The sequence below is a fragment of the Cryptomeria japonica genome, chromosome 5 (assembly GCF_030272615.1).
Source record: "Cryptomeria japonica chromosome 5, Sugi_1.0, whole genome shotgun sequence".
Classification (NCBI taxonomy): domain Eukaryota; kingdom Viridiplantae; phylum Streptophyta; class Pinopsida; order Cupressales; family Cupressaceae; genus Cryptomeria; species Cryptomeria japonica.
In genome coordinates, this window is record NC_081409.1 from 846,333,220 (window position 1) to 846,353,247 (window position 20,028).

The 20,028-nt window shown below is 37.7% G+C and overlaps 1 protein-coding gene and 1 pseudogene across 6 annotated transcripts in view; one reads left to right on the forward strand and one right to left on the reverse strand.

The window, feature by feature from the left end:
• The window catches only part of LOC131072453 (protein NUCLEOLAR FACTOR 1), a 250,588-nt gene that overhangs the window by 166,687 nt on the left and 63,873 nt on the right, over positions 1–20,028 (reverse strand). For all 6 annotated transcript variants that reach the window (XR_009372778.1, XM_058008619.2, XM_058008617.2 and 3 more), the window contains exon 7: positions 7,438–7,582. Coding sequence is in view for 5 of the 6 variants with exons in the window: in XM_058008619.2 (XP_057864602.2) it covers positions 7,438–7,582 (145 nt within the window). In the remaining variant the exon portion in view is untranslated. The remainder of the gene's footprint in view (positions 1–7,437; positions 7,583–20,028) is intronic.
• On the forward strand, positions 8,763–11,147 carry LOC131875585 (probable glucan 1,3-alpha-glucosidase; annotated as a pseudogene).

A 20,028-nucleotide genomic window follows, 5' to 3' on the forward strand; every position in this document is an offset into this window, starting at 1 on the left:
TTTAGCCCATACCTAGTAACTTCCCAACTGTTCCTTTCAACCACTCTAGCTACCTGCAACTGTTTTACATCAATTTTGCAAATCAAGTAGCTAGGAAATAACTAACCTATGTCCGTTTTGTTTAAAATGCAGTAATGGGGACCCACAAGTAGTTATTTTACAATAAGGCAATTTTGTTTTTACAACCTAATTTTTTGCTATTTCCAATTGTGCACTTCTATGAGTCTACATGCTTCTTGCAGCATCACTCTGAGCTCTGCTAATACGTTCCAGAGACTCGAAATAGCATCACTTTGGTCCTTTTGTGTTGGGGTTGTATCTTTCATCTGGTCGAATGGCACGTTCTTCATTGGCTCTGTTTTGTGATCACACCCTCAGTCTTGTACGTTAGACTCCATCAACAGGTTTCATGGATCCCGTTGTATGAGCCATTTGACGAGTTAATCATTCACTCTTCGATTTGCTCTCCGAACTTCCTTTGAATCCAGCGTCGTGCCATTGCCTCTTGGTGCCAACCTATCCCCATGTTGTTCCATTCACCCTACACAAACAAGCAAATATAGGATCAATCATCTCCCTTCATTTAATTGCTTTTCTCTTTTAAATATTCGCCTTACCCACGCTTTTATGCTAAAAGGGGTTGAACTTCACTTTGGTATTTTGCTCGGGTTGTGAGGCATGGTGAGGAAAAAAGTGTTTTGCCTTAAAAATTATACGAACATCTCCCCTCTTATTATTTTCTTTTCGTTAATCACTTTAGTGCTCAGGAGTTTTGGTATATTATTCGGCGATTTGAAGACAGTTTTAAAACACATGAACTTCTCCTTGGTTATTTTACTAACAAAGATACTTGGGTGATTTTGATATATTCATTGGCATTTAATTCGTTGCATACAAGACGATTTTAAAACCAATGTCTCAACAAGTGAACTTTATTTCAATTTTTTTACTTCGCCTTGGTTTTTTAACATTCACTATTCGCTAAGCTTAGTTCGTCTTTTCTTTTTGGGGAATGCAAGGTGATTTTCAAATAGATGTCTTAGTCTTTTTTTCTTTTTAGCAAACGTTGATCTATGCGCTTTTCTTCCCACTAAAGGCCCTTCTCGATATTTTTCTTGGTGTTTGAGGAAGGGGAAATAAAATGCTTTTCTTGGCTAAAAAACAATTCGAACCCCAATTTTAATATGTCTACCTTTTAAGCTTCGGTGAAATTCGGTATTTTCATTGGACTTTGAGAGGCGACGAAAGAAAATCCGACCGTTTATTTGCATCTAAACCCTACGCATCTAATTTGAATCTCTTAGCATTATCGGGATTCTTATAAGGCTTAATACGCTTAAATCATAGACATAGGAGATGATTTCAATATATTTGTCGGCCCTTTTTAGGAGGCTTGTGATGACAAATGATTTTCTTTGTCTCAAAAGTTTTGACCTCCTTCTAAGCACGAAATACATCTTCAGTGTTTTGTACGGCATCGGAAGAGCTTGGGCTGTGAGGGTGAAAATAACAAAAGCACTTTGTTTCAAGACATGTGAACTTTATTTAATCAACTCCCTTCTTCTTCCTAACGCCTGCGTTTCAATTCAAATCATGACCTTTTCAATGCATTTTTCGGTATATACTACGATGTTTCTAAAGGCGTTGTGAAGACACTCTTCGCACTTTGTTCTCCACGTTAAAAGGGCCCAAACTCATTTACTTTGTTCTAAAAGCTTTAAGAGCTAGGTCTTTCGGCATTTTCCACAGGCTACTTGGAAGACGATATCGAGAGCCCTGGATAGAAAGTTTTTACTCCCTAGAAGCTCTGACTTATTTAAAAATGCTTTATAGGCTAGCCTCCTTCGGTGTTTTCTGATGGCTTATGCAGAAGCATCTTTTTGACCTCTCAAGGCAAAGAAAGGTTTAGATATTGCTCAGGGTTCCCTCTCTCTCTCGTACGGGCGAAGGGCAAAAGCATGGGTCCACTATCTGAGACGGGGTAGAGATGTGCAATGCATAACAGAACCCAACCCCCAAGAAAATTTTGACCCAACCTACAAAGCCAAACCTTGAGCCTGAACGCGAGCCCAAGATGGAACCAGCAAATTAGGTGTAATATATAGCCTCACTTTTTATATAGTATTTTCTAAATGTTGGATGTATAGTTTGAAGATAAATAATAATGCAGAGATAATATTTGCAGCAAAGAAATAAGATGATAATGCGCAATATGCTCAAAATTAGACAAGCTCACAACCGGAAATGTTTCTCAGATTTATTAGTCTGTGGACAGCAATCTATCATTAAATGGAAGAATACCCAAATAGCCAAAATACATTAAAATCACAATACAAATATACCCATTTGCTGCTGTTGCAAAATGGGACTGATGTAGATATATAAACAGCAAACTGCAGCTCCAAAATGAAGACAAATCCTTCAAACCCTAGCTGCACCTTCTTTGTAATAACAACCAAACATAAACACAACCAAGGCACCCAAAATGCTGCAGGAATCAATCCCAAACCTAGAATGTACACACGCATCCTGTACAAGTGTACAGCCAACAAGGAAGTGAGGTGCCCAGCATATAGAGTCTGAAAAAGTCAGTTTTATCACCACAAATCTGCTAATGTAGTCCCCACAAATCTGACCATTGAATCTCTTCGAAATCAGCTCATGCAAACCAAGAAATCTCTCCAGATGAAGCTCAAATGTAGTTCCTGAATGAAACAACCAATCAATGTATCCGAAAGGATCTTTCACCATTGAAGTAGATGTCCTCTATGAAGGTTTTCATCCTCACAAAACTTTGGTTGAACCAAGCTTAAAACAGCAAACCTCGTTATCAACATCTCCAAGAAAATCAATATCCAAAAAGAGCTCAAGAAAGGGACATATATCTCCGTCAAAACCCCATGCCCCCTTTGAGGGTTGCAATATTCTGTTTTTGTTTTGTATCCCCCTTATGTTTCATATGTAAGCGCCAATCCCTAGGAGACCACTTTTAATTAACATTTTAAACACACCTTATATCCCCCTACACACCCCATAAGGTCACTTTATAAATAACTTTAATTTAAATATTTATTATTTAATTTAACTTTAATGTTATTAAAAAAAAAACCTTTGGACAGCATTAATCGCCAAGATAACATCATTAAATGCAATCACCAACTAACCCCATATTGAACCACTAACAACTGAACAAGTCAGCGTCCAAATTGTCACTTACTAAAAATAGTAAAAATAGACAAATTATTTGAAACACCTCCAGCAAGAGTCATAATGTGAATCTCAACCAACCAAGCTCAAATCAACACCTGATAATGCCAAATTAGTTGGACCCCAAACCCCAAGAGTTCCCTAACGCTAACTCTAGCCTGTGGGAACCCATTGAATGGGCTAACGGTAATTATGTTGTCAATGCTTAGGGAGCAGACATTACATACAGCATCTCCACAACTATGCAAATGCCTACAAATACAAGATTAGATGACAAAAATAGAATGTAATGTCCCTAAATAATTCTCTAAAGAGCTTTGGACTATTATTGATAAACTATACCATCAACTTATTTACACAAAGGAGTTAATGGTGATTGTTGTGTTAAGGCCTAGAATAGAACAACATAAGAGAATGAATCATATAGTTTCTAGCATTCCGAATGACTTTAATTAGATTAGCATTAATGCTTCTTATATGAGTGTATGAATGATCTCCCTAATGCAAAGATAGGTACGAACTGATATATAACATCTGCTAATAGTATATATAGATTACTGAATTGTTGTATTCCTTTCTAATTATTTCAAATGCTATGAATGTTCACGGTATTTATAGGATTGAGATTTCTGATTTGTAAGTGTATTTGCACCCAGTTTGGAAGGTTGTAAACCTGCTTCAGATTCTTGCAATAGTCTGATCCCCTTTTTGGAAAATGATCTTATGATAATGTGTTTGGCACAGTTGTAGATCTGATTGTATGTGTAATTTTCCGGATAATTCTTTTTTGGTTTTAAGTGCAATAAGAATTACAAACAAACACATACCCATTAAGGTTAGAAAATATAATCTCAATGCTTGCTGAAATTGCAACCCTTCCACTTTCTGATGACCAAGTGCCCAATGTGGGAAGGTGAGAGCATACAGTGATAAGGGGTTCGTTAGCTCACTAATCTGCTGGAAATTATAAAGCAAGTACAATAAAAGGCGGCAAACCAGCCCCTTCCGCTTATCCAGCGGGAAAGCAAGGAACTTGGTGGTGAACCAGCGAAGAGAACAATCATTGCAAACACAAATCACTCTACCGCAATATTTCAGCGGGAGGACTGAATTACAAATTACTCAACTCAACCGCTTATGCAGCGGGAGGATCATTACAACCAATATCACTCAACCGCTTATGCAACGGGAGGACTGAATTACAAATTATCAGATGTAGGTGGCAAGCCAACCTCTTCCACTTTTCAGCAGCATATGAAGATTACAATCCAAAAAGGGTTAGTAGTACTACTACTTAACCTTACAATAGAGAAGAACGTGAGAGTAGAAGTATATTGCTGAACACAAGAGATAATGATCATCAAACTTAACTCACTAAATTACTCATATCTCACTCAAATCTCACTCAATTCACTCCAAATCACTCTCAAACCAATAGTAGACAAGAAGCTACTAAGACAATCCAAAGGGGAGCTACAAAAACACTTCAAAATACCCTGCATGCATCCCAATGCACTCTCCAAAACCCACGCCTAGCTAGGATATTTCGATTTGCATTATTAAATTCAAAACTCAAAAAAAGGTGCTACAAACTTACAAGATGTATCGCCAACAGCAAGAAGAAAGATTAAGCCAATACCCAGAATGATCGGTCGCTCAAGCAGAGAGGTATGATTGAAAACTTGCTTCAGCCACCGAGAAACCAACAACTCCAGAAATCACTCCACACTCCGGAAACACTGAAATATACACTGAAAATGTCATAGAATACATCACAAAGCTAGGTACTATATCTCAAGTACGAAACTAGAAACACTAGGGAGCCACACTCCGAAGCTTCAAAGTTCATACGCCAATCCGGCAGCATAACGATGCAATTTTTCAAGATCCCCAAAATGAGAGCCCAAGGCTCATATTTATAACTCCGAGCTCCCCCAAATTCAAACGCAAAATGGTGCCCAAATTCAACTCAAATTCCCTTTCATTTTGTTTCAAGTCCTCCAACATGGCGCCCACTTCCCTCTTCCTAGGCAAGTTCGAACTTCGCCTTATGGTGGCGTTTTTTTGCAATATAAAAAACATTAAACAAGAGATGTTTTATCCTCCCAAATTGGCACCAAAAAATACGCCTTTTGACTTAGGAAAATAACACATAGATATCAATTAATTATTTTTCCCTAAGTCATCCTCAATACATTTAATCAGCAAATGCAAATATTTAAATATTAAACCTTTGACAAGGAAATAATATTTAATTAAATTACTTATGACTCCCATACTGATCATCAACCCAACTAGGATGAAGCGGAGTAAAGAAGACCATAGAACTGTTGTAGGATCAAGACCCTGTCCACTGCCAAAAATAGAAATGCTCTATACTGCCACTTACTAAAATAGTAAGTCATGAATTACTACTTCAAAAAGCATGATCTTCGCACCCAGTGATAAGAGCATGGAAAGCTCAGTAAGACAGCATCATCCAAACAGCCAACCCCTAACTTACTAAAAATAGTAAGTTCTCGCTTCACGAACGTTTGAAACCCTAATTCTTTATTCCACATAGCCTACGGGTCTCAGGAATAGGCCAATGTACCACTAAAAGCACATCATCGAGAAGGGGACATTGAAGGAACGTGATCCCAAACCTTACAATGATCTGGACGCTTTTCTTGAGTTTATCTTTGTAACCTTGTGTATGAGTAATAATAGATCAGCTTGTATATGTAAGGTTATAATTTCTGAATCTATTTGATTTCCCTGTTATATCTCCTTATAGGCATGCAACCTTTTGTACCTCCTCTGATTGGATTACTTTCTGCTCCTGCGTTCTTGGCCTTGCAAACAGTGGATAGACACCACCTTCACTCAGCGGTCTAAAGCTCTTTGAGCACTTTAATATAAAGTCACTATCTCCAAATAAAATCTTCCATGTCCCTGTTGGATGAAATATGAACCTCTTTTAATATCTTCTCAAGGATCGTGATGTGCGGAGTTGTATCTCCTCAGTCATGTCTCTTCAACAACTTATGTAACCATACCTCTAATTTGATCTAGGCTTTGTTTGATAACACATCATTAACTTATCTTTATGATCGACCTGATTTCTCTTCTTGGTTCATTAACTTCTTCCTTAAGAAAATCACACCTTTTCTTGCTTTAATGAAATCACACCCTTCACATTAATCTTTATTTACTTAGTGAAATTGCGCCATGGGAACATATAGATAAAGCATAATTTATGCATAAGAATCGCCACATATTAGACAAGGAGTTCACTGGACATTAATAGTAGTTACTTGATCGATGTCCATTAACTATCAGTTTTAGTCAAAGTCATTGCATTATAGATTGAAAAACACATTAATGATGATTGCAACTTGTGTCCTCAAAATAGTTTAAGTCGCCATCTTATTATATTGTTGATTCTTTGTAGTCGGCTATCATAAAGTACTCTTATTCAGAACACCTTGCTCACCACCTTCTTCAACTCATTCGATCATGAAGCAAATCAGCTATAATCACTTGTCTGTTCACATTAATTATTTAACGCTGCACTGGCATTAATCACATCTTGAACTCCAACAACTTGAATTTCAACTTTAATTGCTGCCTTCCAAACTTATACAAATTGCTGCATATTGTCTTCTAATTGATGTTCATAATAATGACTTAGTTTAGGGATTGAATGGGCACATTACATAGAATAACAAGTCATGTGATATAGAACCACACTCACCTGTGCATTTATGCAAAGGGTTCTGCATGTTGCTCTATTGAGGAAGTTATACAAGCCCAGATTTTAAGAAATTTAATTCGTAAAAATATTTAATAGGTTAAGAAGCTGCCCTGGATAAGGTTTTTATAAAAAATAAAGTTACCTTATTTAAGTAAAATTTTCCAAAATATTCCAAACCTAAACATCATCCCAGTATTGTTCTCTTTACAAAAGCCTACTCCATCCAGCCCTACCACCCTTACATGCCGCTGATTCTACTGCACAAACTAATCTGTTTGAGTTGTTTGTTTTCATTTTCTGCCTAAATTGCTGCTCGTGACTTTCTAATAGTAATCTCTGTGTCCATTTAAACTAGACAAACTAGAAAAATATCAGACATACAAAATGGCAAATCGAAGACACAAGATAGTTTTGTCCTTGTCGTATTCAAAAAGATAAAAGCATCTCGTATACTTGTCCGTCAAAAAACATTGAAACAATAGATAATAGATTACCTTTGGAAAGGCATCATTAGTAGTTTTCCACTTGCACATTGGCATTCCATAAGCAGCTAGCTCTGAAATGAACTTTCTTTTCCCTTCCTTCAGCTTTTGTACATCTGCTTCTCTCAAAATGTACTCCATATGCGATTTAAAAGAACTGAATAAAAGAAAAACATAAATCCACAATTAAAAAATTACCTGACAAAACATGCTGGAATACTTAAGATATCAACAATCAACAAAAGCAAAGACTGGGCAAGAACTACACAACAGAATTAGCACAGTGCCAATATTCAGCATCTAGGTCACCTCTCAAATTCACAGACCTAGCTTTCACTACTCCTATTTTGACTGAAACGCAGCAATGTTTTTAACACAATATATCCCTTATTGATTTTTTTCCCAATGATGAAAATCCTATAATAAACACTGAATTTACAAATTTAACCAAACTCGGCTAATTCATTACCAAGTAGATCATAACCAAATTCAAATAAGATTGATAATAGGAATATTTACTAAGTCGCCAAATCAGAATTGAGTTCAGATACAAGTACAGCACACTAGTATGACAAATTAATGAGGGGAGAGAGCACTAGGTACATTCTGGATACTAACACATAAAAATCACAAATATATACATATTTGCAGCTTAAAATCAAGAATTATATTCAAAATATCATATATCGTGTATATGCTAAACACATTTACCATTATTATGACAAATTTGAATCAAAATATACTAATGTATTTAAAATATCTATACAATATATATACATAAACCTAAATATATAATATAAAATTATAAAATATCTATACAGAAAGCAAAAGTAAAACATTTGTGATAATATATAAAGTTGAAATATTAAAAAAAAATTGAATGTTATAAAGGGCATAAATATTAATATAGTTTAGCTGTAGTTAGCTGTAGCTATTAATATTATTGTAGTATAGCTAAAGGTTATTGAGCAACATACATTTATATTTGTAATCCCTAAATTTGAAACATAAATTTAAGTATAAATACCTATCAGGCTATTTATTGCAGATATCTAGTGGCCATCCCTTGATGTTAGTGTTTTATAGCCACGGGGGGTATTCCTAGAAGCAAGTCAGCCTATTGCAAATTATGATTTTATATTTATAAGGGCCGACCCTTGTGAAGAGTTGCCTTGCTTGAGAAAAGGCACCTTACTATGTCCATATAGAAGGTGATGATTATTTCATTTTGATCAATCAATCAATTCATTCTTAAGACAATTTGCACCTATCAAGGAATTGGCATATCTACAGCAGATTATCATTTTGCTTATTGCAAATCTAACCATAAAAACAACATGGTATCAGAGCAGGTTCAAGAAATCCGATCAGATTTGTCCAACTAGTACTGGCATCGTTGCTTCAGACAAATCCCTTTCTGCAAGCAAGGGCGAGCAAGAAAACCCCACTCAAAGCCGTCGATGTTTCTCTTCAAGACGAAGCGCTAATCGTCGGGCTTGAATCCACGATCTCTAACGACCAAAATAATGTTCGTTCGGCCTTAATACTTGAAATCTCTGTGTACCAGGACGACATTTTGTGATTTAAGGTTGATGAAGAGGCGGCAGAAGTCAAAAGAAAGCGCTTTCAAATGCCCGATGTGCTGGTAAAAGATGTGGAGAACAAGAAGTTGTGGCTGCAAAGAGTAATCCAGGAGAAGAAATTTTGTCCTTTGTATTTTATCTTGCACCCAGTTATGAGGGTGTTCTACAACATGATCCTTTTTCAGGTTTATGTTTGCAAAGGGAAGGAGCGTTTAATTTCGTATAACAGCAAGGGTCTTTTTTTTTCATTTTGAACAATTGAGACAAAAGAATGAAGAAGAAAACTGGGAGGAAAGCTTTCGTAGCCATACCGATTCGAGGCCCCATCACCCCCAGGCTGTTACTCTAGATGTTTCATTTCACAAAGCTACATTTATGTATGGAATCCCCGAGCATGCAGCTGATTTGGCTCTTTAACCAACTAGAGGTCCCGAGGTCGAAACTGAGCCCTACCGCTTGTTCAACCTCAATGTGTTTGAGTACCTTCCCGATTTTCCCTTTGGCCTTTATGGCTCCATTCCCTTTATGATCTCTCATTCCAAGGAGTCCACAACGGGTTTTTTTTCTGGCTTAATGTCGCAGAGATGCAAATAGATGTCATGGCATCCGGCTGGGATGAGGATCATTCTGGGGCTGCAATTGATACACATTGGATGGCAGAAAGTGGTATTGTGGATGGGTTCCTTTATTTTTCCTAGGTCCCGACACCAGCATTTCGCCATTGCTTATCATCAGTGTTGTTGGAATTACAGGGACGAGGAAGATGTGGTTGAGGTAGATGTTCTCTGGCTTGATATACCCAGATATTTCGCCATTTGACGAGCTTGATATACCCTATGATGTTCTCTGGCTTGATATTGAGCACACTGATGGCAAAAGATATTTTACTTGGGACAAGGTACTCTTTCCTAACCCGGTGGAGATGTAGAATAAGCTTGCGGCTAAGGGCCGACACATGGTGACCATTGTGGATCCTCATATTAAGAAGGATGATGTTTTTCCACAACACAAGGAAGCTTCTCGGAAAGAATATTATGTTAAGGATGCTCATGGGAAGGACATTGATGGATGGTGTTGGCCGGGTGCATCATCCTATTTAAATATGTTGAATCCAGAGATCCAATTGTGGTGGACTGAGAAGTCTTCTCTCAGCAACTATGGTGGTTCGACGCCTTCTCTGTACATATGGAATGATATGAACGAGCCTTCTATGTTCAATGGTCCAGAGTTGACAATGCCTAGAGATGCTCTTCATTATGGAGATGTTAAGCATCGCGATGTCCACAATGCATATGGTTATTACTTTCACATGGCTTCGATTGATGGCCTTCTGAGATGAGGAGGTGGAAATTATCACGAGCATTTTTTGTGAGAACTCAGAGGGTGGGTGTAGTTTGGACTAGAGATAATGCAGCAAAATGGGAGCATTTGAGATTTTATGTACCCATGGTGTTAACTCTTGGTCTTAGTGGACTTTCGTTTTCTGGTGATGATGTAGGCAAATTATTTGGAAATCCTGAGCATGAATTATTACTTCGTAGGTATCAATTGGGTGCCTACTACCCTTTATTTAGAGCTCATGCGCATCAAGTCACCAAGAGGAGGGAGCCCTGGTTGTTTGGGAATCGAATGACTGAGCTAATTCGAAGGGCAATTCACATTCATTATGCATTGCTTCCATACTATTACACATTATTTAGAGAGGCTAGCGTTAGTGGAGTTCTAGTCATGCGTCCCCTATGGATGGAGTTCCCACAATGATGAATTGACATTTTCTAATGACAAGGCATTTATGGTTGGAGGCAGTTTGTTGGTCTGGGGTACCTTCAATGAGGGAGCTACTTCTTTCACAGTCTACTTGCCAAGTTCACTATAAGTTGGGTGTGTCCGTGCATACCTGCTTTCCAGAAATGTGGCACTATTATTCCTTGCAACGACAGATTTCACCGCAACTCCACTCAACTGGTTGGGGATCCTTACACACTAAATGGATCGAGTAGCAAAAGGATGATGAGAGATTGCAATCAGTTTCTTCAAAGAGGAGGAAATAACATTCAGAGGGAGTCTGACAAACCAACAGAGGCAACCTTGGACGAGGAGGTCAGGAGGTTGATGCAAGTACTTGGAGCTTCAGAGTGAGTCAATTCATCACAAAGATTTCTTGTAGTGTATATTTCTCTGAGACGAAGAAATATGAGGTGAAAGCCCTTGTAGTGAATATTTCTCTAAGACGGAGAAATATGAGGTGAAAGCCCTTGCAGTGTATATTTCTCTATGATGGAGAAGTATGAGGTGGAAGCCCTTGTAGTGTATATTTCTCTGAGACGGAGAAATATGAGGTGCGAGCCCTTGTTCGTCTTTGAGACTGAGATGAGACGTCATGTTGAGAGACTCCATGATGACATCACGTTCATAGACTTCGTGATGTACTCTTGTACTTGTGTTTCTTTCCACACATGGGAGTAGCCATGGTGGACGTCATGTTGAGAGACTCCATGACGATATCACGTTGAGAGACTTTGTGATGAACAATTGTACTTGTGTTTCTTTCCACACATGGGAGTAGCCATGGTGGACATCATGTTGAGAGACTCCATAATGATGTGTTTCTTTCCACAAATGGGAGTAGCCATTGTGGGTATCATTTTGAGAGACTTCGTGATGAACCTTTGTACATCTCTGAGACTGAGATGTGTCTTTTCCACAAATGGGTGTAGCCATTGTGGACGTCATGTTGAGAGACTTCATGACGAGGATATTTGAGAATACCTCCCTAGCTAAGAGGGAGTGTTAAGTTTTTTATAGCCACAGGAGGTAATCCTAGAAGCAAGTCGGCCTATTGCAAATTATAATTTTATATTTATAAGGGCCAATCCACAATGAAAAGTCGCCTTGCTTCTTGAATGAGGTCGCCCCTTGTGAAGAATCGCCTTGCTTGAGAAAAGGTAACTTACTTTGCACATATAGAAGGTGATGATTAGTTCATTTTCATCAATCAATCAATTCATTCTTAAGACAATTCGCACCTATCAAGGAATTGGCATATCTACAGAAGATTATCATTTTGCTTATTGCAAATCTAACCATAAAACAACACTTGAAAAATACATCATATCTTTTTCCTAGCTTACCGGGTTTGCCCCTAGACATCCCTGGTTCAGGTCCGGTCTAGTCTGGGTCCCTGGTTTGGGTCCGATCCGGCCTTGCTTCAACCAGGGTTCGAATTTCTTAGTGGGGGTTCGACCTGGCTCGAACCCGAGCGGCTGGGCGGCCCAAAAAGCCACATTTTATGCAGAATTTAATTTTTTTTGGTGTCCGCCATGTAAAAAGTGAATTTTATACCCTAAAAGTGACTTCTAAAACATAATCTTGGCTCATTTCTCCTCATTTGTGTTGCAAAGAAAAAAATTTGACAGTTGGTTGAAGAGAGGGTGAACAAAGTTTGGCTTCCAAGATCGAATAGGAGGAGTTGAAGACTGATTTTTGAAGCTTCAACAAGTGTTGCAACATCATTTCCATACATTTGCAAGCTCCCATTGGCTACAAGAGGTAGGTTTTTTAACATTTTTTTCCAACTATTTTCGTTTCACAAATTGTCAAACATGAAACATTAATTGTTTTTCATTATTTTGTTTTTGTTTTTGAATATGTTTATGTTATTTCTTGCCATAGGAACTAGAATGGCATCTACCTCTTCCTCCATTGGCAATGAACAAACAATTACAAAACAAAGAAATGATCCAAATTCTCCCTTATGGAAGTATGTTGACATTTTAAAACCACTTCCAAGAGGTGGGGGATTCCGTTGGAGATGCCAAGGATGTGGTATTGAACGTAATAGTTCATATTATCGGGTGGTAGGCCATTTGTGTGGAATAAAAAGAAGAGGCATCAAAAAATGCCCTGGAAAAGATGGTAAACCTATACCAGATAAGACAGTGATGAAATATATTAGGGAGCATGAGGAGGCAGAAGAGAGAGAAGCCCGTAGATTGAATCAAACCGCACTAAAGAAAACAAGGGGAATGCAAGCCCCATCTAATCCCGATGTTGTAGTAGAAGACCACCCCTTCTTTTCCACAAATGAACCTGTAAGTGAACCACCCTTGACACGCAAAAGAAAAAGGGGCCTTTAGAAACCGCATTTCAAAATGAGAGTAGAGACATTGCTGACCAAGATGTAGAAAGGTGCATTTGTGCAAATGGGTTGGCTTTCAATGTTGTTCGCTCCCCATATTGGAAGCAAATGATAAAAAGTGTTAATGAAGCTCCAAGAGGGTATAAGGGCCCAGGTTATGAGAAGGTACGTGGAACATTATTCGACAAAGAGGTGAAGAGGATTGAAGATGCATTGAAACCCATAAGGGATTCATGGGCTGAGACAGGTGTAACAATTGTTTCAGATGGGTGAAAAGATGCTAAAAGTCGTCCCTTGATCAATGTCATAGCGGTGTCCCCTAAAGGGGCAATGTTTTTGAAAGTTGTGGATTGTGAGGGCCAAGTAAAAGATGGCCAATTTATTGTAGAAACTCTCATCTCCGATATTGAGTTAGTGGGACCCCGCAATGTTGTCCAAGTCATAACGCACAATGCAAGAAATTGTAGAGTTGCTGGTTTGTTGGTTGAGGAAAGCTATGATCACATCTTTTGGACACATTGTGCGGTCCATTCACTCAATCTTATGCTACAAAGGATTGGGACAAAAATAAAATGGATCAGAGATGTGTATGCAAAGGCTGAGGACATCCACATGTTCATCACAAACCACCACATGTCTCAAAGCATTTTTAGATCCTTTTCGAATTTGGAGCTATTGAAGGTAAGTGAAATAGTAATTTAATTTTACATTTTCTGATTTTTTTAATTTCAATGTTCATAATATCATTGTGTAAGCTATATTATGTATTCTTATTTAAAGTTTGGCTTTATTTTTAATCATTTTGGCATTAATTTGTGTTATAGGTTGTTGAGACCCGTTTTGCATCAAACACAATTGTCTTAAGACCACTTGTGATAGTTAGAGTGGCACTATGCAATATGGTGATCAGCAACAATTGGACTATATGGAAGCAGAGTAGCAGTGAGAGGGCAGAAAAAATTAGGGAGAGAATATTGAATGAGAAATGGTGGGATGTTGTTACATATCTCTTAAGTATCACTGAGCCCATTATGAGTATGATTCTCTATATCGACATGGACAAGCCTTGCATTGGTGAGATTTATGATGGCATTGACTAAATGCTTGAAAAAATGAAGTTCACTATAAATGCAAAAGAGAATGACTCCGACGAGAAATTCTTCAAAGAATTGAAAGCAATTATTGTAGAAAGGTGGAATAAGATGACCACTTCTTTGCATCTTCTTGCCTATGCCTTGACACCAAAGTACTATAACAATTAGTTTCTTGATAAACCAGGAAGGATTCCACCATGGAGAGATCTAAAAGTATTTGATGGGTACAAGGCAGCATTTCTTAGACTATATCTTGATGATGATTTGCGAGATATTGTTACAAATGAGTTCATAGAATTCACAAATGGGAATGGTCTAAGTGTTGATGCACTTCGTCATAGATCCAAGAAGGATGTTCATAGTTGGTGGTAATTCCATGGTGCATACTTCCAACACCTACAACTCGCTGTAAAAGTTTTGTCACAAGTTTATTTATGGTTTAATTTGTCTTCATAGGTTGTTAGTAATTTGTAAGTTTAATTTTATTAATGTATAACTTTAATTGTTTACTTTGTCTTCATAGGTTGCTAGTTCATCTGCTTCAGAAAGAAATTGGAGCACATACTCTTTCATCCACTCAATAAAGCGCAATAGGTTGCTATCAAAAAGAGTAGAGAATTTAGTATATGTGCATTCCAACCTACGTCTTCTTTCACACAAACAACGTGACTACACACAAGGGAAAATGAAGATGTGGGATATAGAGCCAGAGCATACTGATTTGGATGCTCCCACTTCTCAGCATCTTGCATTGACACTTGATGACTCGGAGAGCGAGCAAACTTATAGTGCAAGTGGCATAGGCTCATCTAATGTCAATGTCAATGATGAGGAGGATAAGGATGAGGAGGATGAATTAGCCGATCCATTCTATGATTAAACTTTATATTGTTGAAAGTTGAAACAATGATACTTGAATATTCTGTCATTTTGATATTAAACTTGATGTATATGATGCTATTATGGTACGATCATGATACTATGATTACAAGTTTATGTTTGTTTTGTTGTTTATATGATGCTATGTGACATGCTAATCTTAATACATGCTTATAGGCTGCACAAATATATATATATAAAATTTACATGTTTTTGTACTAACGAACCCAAACGAACCCAGAACCCTTTTCAAAATTTTGCCGTACCGGTTCTTCGAACCCAAACCGGTGCCCGAACCCAAACCGGCAAGCTAGTTTTTTTCCCATCATTGCTCATCATTGTTCTTTCCTTCTACAACATGTAAAACCAACAAAATTGCAAACAATGTTGTTGTTTAGGATCTTTTGAAGGTAAAAAGAAACAAAAATGGCTCAATATCGTCAACTCAATCTGGAATCACATCAGAAAAACATTTTGTGACTTAAAATCTCATAGGTTTGATGGGTGATGATTCCAAACATTTTGACGTGCAAATATCTTAACCTTGATCAAATCCAAAAACAACACAACCCAAAATATGATGCCAAGGCAAATCATACCTAGAATCACAAAGTAGGGTTTGGTTGTGCAATATATAATATTTGAACATATAAAAAATAATAACATAAAAATATTGCAATTAAAATTAAAAAAGAAATCATGGAGCAATGTGAAGAGAAAACTCACACAAAGCAACCAACAAAAGAAAGGGAAAGAGTCAATAGAAAAAGGCAAAAAGTGATGAGAATCAAAGATGTAAATATCGGAAAAAAATCGGAAAAATCGCGATATATTGCGATCCAAATTCGCGGCCGATTTAATCGGCGTTAAAATCGGCAAAGATTTTTCATAAAAAAATCGCAGTTTTTTCGGGTAAAAAAAAGGGGGTTTTTTAACTTTAAATCGCAATTTCATAATAGAATATCGCCGAAACCCTAAAAAGAAAAAGCGAAATAAAATAAACGCGGGAGGAAAAAATAAACGCCTGACGTTGTAGGACGTTGCATTTCGCGACGACGCCTGACGTTGTAGGACGTTGCATTTCGCAACGACGCCCAAGCCCGACAGTGCATTTGCCGACGACACCCAAGCCCGATAATACATTTGCCGACGACGCCCGCCATTTTTAAGAGGTAGACTCACTCGATACTTTCTACAGCTAGCTGGTACAAAATTCGCGCACATTTGTTGAAATTTTGGAACAAGGTATAAATTGCAATTTTTGTTCACATTGTGGTTATTTTGATTCATAAACAATTTTTGTAGTTTTCTTTTTATCATAACCTTCACTTGATTTTAAAATTACCAATGATTATAGACTGTTGAGCATTGCTTGCTTTCTAAAATGGTTGCTATGATGAGAATCTTTGGCTGTTTTTATCTACCTGAGTGTACACTTTCTTTCTGTTATTACTTAACATTTTCATTTCTTTAGGCATTTTCTTTTGGTCTCTCTATTTTCTTTCTGTTATTACTTAACTAATATGTTTTCTATTTCTACATGTTTATGCATATAAGAGAAGCCCATAATTTTAAGATAAATATGTTATCAAAGAATTTAACATTTCCAACTCCCACTTACTAAATTCCAACTGAACAACTCCTTTTCAAGTTATTTCCAATACAATTTGAATTATTTCACTAACACCTCCATGGAGAATTAAATGTTACATAATGATATTTTAATACTAATACAGTAATACTAATGTTGAATTATTTTCATATTGAATCTTGATCCATCATCCATGTTTGGTCTCTTTTGCAGCTTTGCTAGGTGTCTTTCAAATTTTTATAAAAGATAATGGCTTCTGCAACTAGAGGTGGTACAAGTAGAGGTGGTGGTAGAAAGAGGGATCCTATGTGGAAACATGGCACACCAAGTGCGGTGGCAGGAGAGGTTATTTGTAACCATTGCACGAAAACTATGACTGGTGGCATATACCGACTCAAAATTCACCTTGCATAGATCAGTGGACAAAATATTACGGTATGTGAGAATTGTCCTGAAGAGGTTCAAAGGGAGGCAAAAGCAAGGCTTTCAGAATTTGAGCAAAACAAGGTAGAAAAAAAAGAGAACAACAGAGGCAATGGAAGCCCCAACGAGGAATATCAGTTCTACAGAGTCAAAAAATATTGGGGTGTGCAGCAATACATTTGGTTTTTTCATTCCTCGTAACACTCCTGGTGCACAACCTGGATTGTTAGGTACTTCATGGAATAAGGAAGTGCATTAGCAGACAAGAGCGGCAGTGGCTAGATTTTGGTTTTACAACAATATTTTGTTTAGTATTGTTGCAAATGGTCAATGGATTGACCATTTTTGGTAAGGGGTTCAAGTCCCCAAATCGTTATGAGTTGAGTGTGCCATTATTGCAGAATGAGGTCCAAAACACACATCGGCTGGTGGAACAACAAAGGAGGAATTGGGAAAGGAATGGCTGCACCATTTTATCTGATGGGTGGACAGATAGTAGGAATAGGACACTCATAAACTTTCTAGTTGCTTCAGGGGGACAGGTGGTATTTTTAAAATCGATTGATGTCTCAGATCAAGTGAAGAATGCAAAAACCTTGTGCAACATGTTGGATGAGGTGGTGACCGAAGTGGGAGTGCAGAATGTTGTTCAAGTTGTGACTAATAATGCAGTTGCATATGTGGCAGCCGGTAAACTTCTACAAGCTAGGCATCCATCATTATTTTGGAGCCCTTGTGCTACTCATTGTTTTGATTTACTCCTCGAGGACATAGGGAAACTTAGTTGGGTGAAGAATGTGGTTGAAGATGGAATGGAAATCACAAAGTACATCTATAACCACACATGGGTCTTGGAGCTTATGAGACAACACACTGATGTTAAGGATCTTGTGCGTTCAGGAGTCACACGTTTTGCCACGAATTTCCTCAACTTACAGAGCATATTACATGCATTGCCCAACCTGAAGAGGATGTTTGTGAGTGAAAGATGGTTGGAGAAACCTTATTGTAGGAAGCCTGAAGCGGAGAAGGTCGTGAAGGCCGTTTTTGATGATAGATTTGCCAAACTCATGGAGAAGATCATCAATGTAAGTGTTCAAAGTTCACATTTCAGTTGATGATTTATTTTTTAATTTTCTAATATTACACATTGCTGATTTTTGTTAAATTTGTCATGCCTAGTTGTTAGAGCCATTGGTGAGGGTTCTACGGATGGTGGATGGGGATAAAAAACCAATAGGGTATCCACATGAGGCCATGGATAAGGCCAAAGAGACAATTTAGCACTTGTATGGGTCAAACAAGACCAAATATGAACCCATATGGCGCATAATTGATCGAAGGTGGAACCGACAACTCCACCAACATATCCATGCTGCTGCCTACTATGTGAACCCCAAGTTCTTTTACTCCCGCAATTTCAAAATAGATGATGAGGTTCAACTTGGCCTTGACACATGTATTCAGAGGTTGGTTCCTAATGAAAATATTCAAGACCTCATTGTTGATGAGTTGCAAAGGTACAAGAAGGAAGATGGACCATTGTTTTCTTCACCTATTGGTATTCGTAAGAGACACCCTGCTGCCAGGTAGAAAAAAATGTGCTCTTAAATCTATTTTTCCATTTATTTCAATCTTTAAGTTTATAAAAATCTTTACCAAGTTATAAATGTCAATTTGTATGATTGCAAATCTGTGGTGCGAAGATTATTGTGCCACAATGCCTAATCTTCAAAAGCTTGCAATCCGCATATTATCTCAACCTTGTAGTGCTTTTGGTTGTGAGTGCAATTGGAGTGTCTTTGAGGCCATTCACACAAAAAAGCGCAGTAGATTGACTCAAAAGCGCTTGAATGACCTCGTATTGTGTGCGGTACAACCTTCGACTGCATGAAAAGAGGGTACAAGGGAACAATTCATATGACGCACTTGACATTGATGAGATTGATCCATACACAGCTGATTGGATTGTTGAACCTGATGGTGCTACTGGTGATATTGATGTGGATGCATTTATCATTGACGATCAGTTGGATGAGATGGAGAGAGAGGCAGTTGAATGGGCGGCAGAGGTGGAAGAACGTGAGGAGGCGGGAGATGAGTTTGCTGATCCAAAAGAGGCAGATTCCTCACCAATTGAGGATATTGCATCAGCAACAACAGTTGCTGCAACATCATCTACTTCAGCACCCACTCAACGGCAACAAAGTTTTTTGAGCTTTAGTAGTGTTGATGTGTGTTTTATGCACATAACATTTCAGAATAAAATACCGAGGTAATTTACCCTCTCTTGAACAAAATCACCTCAGATGCTAAGGGTAACATTAACTAAAATGATTCCAAGGTTTCTACATGTCAGGTCTTGACAAGTGGGTAACTCAATGGTCGAAGTGAATTGTTGTGTTTACTTGGGGACTTACATAAATGTTCAGATTGTCTTCTTTGATCATGAAATATGAGGAATAGGTGTGCTGACAACTTACGATTTAGCAATGTAGCTTCGGACTTAATTCTTACTAAAAAAAAATGGGCAAAAGGAATAGGGTTCAAGAAATCTATTCTAAGCCTAGAAATGATGAACAAATTTAATGGAATCAAACTAGGCAAGGTCTCACAAATAGGTATTGACACAACCTTAGTGTAATCATCGCAGGTATACTTATGGATTTTCATACTATTACCATCAAACGTTGACACCATCCAAGTTGACGCTTGTCAAGGGACGCATAATAATTGAAGTTAAGCTTACTCAAATTTTCAGTTGACCACACAAGGCGCACTTACCAACAACAAGAGGCTAGTGGTATGGATTAAGGATTCCACACAAGTATATTCAACAAATCTTCCACTCAATCTAACAAACATGAAAACAAATTATAATCTAACTTGGAGGAA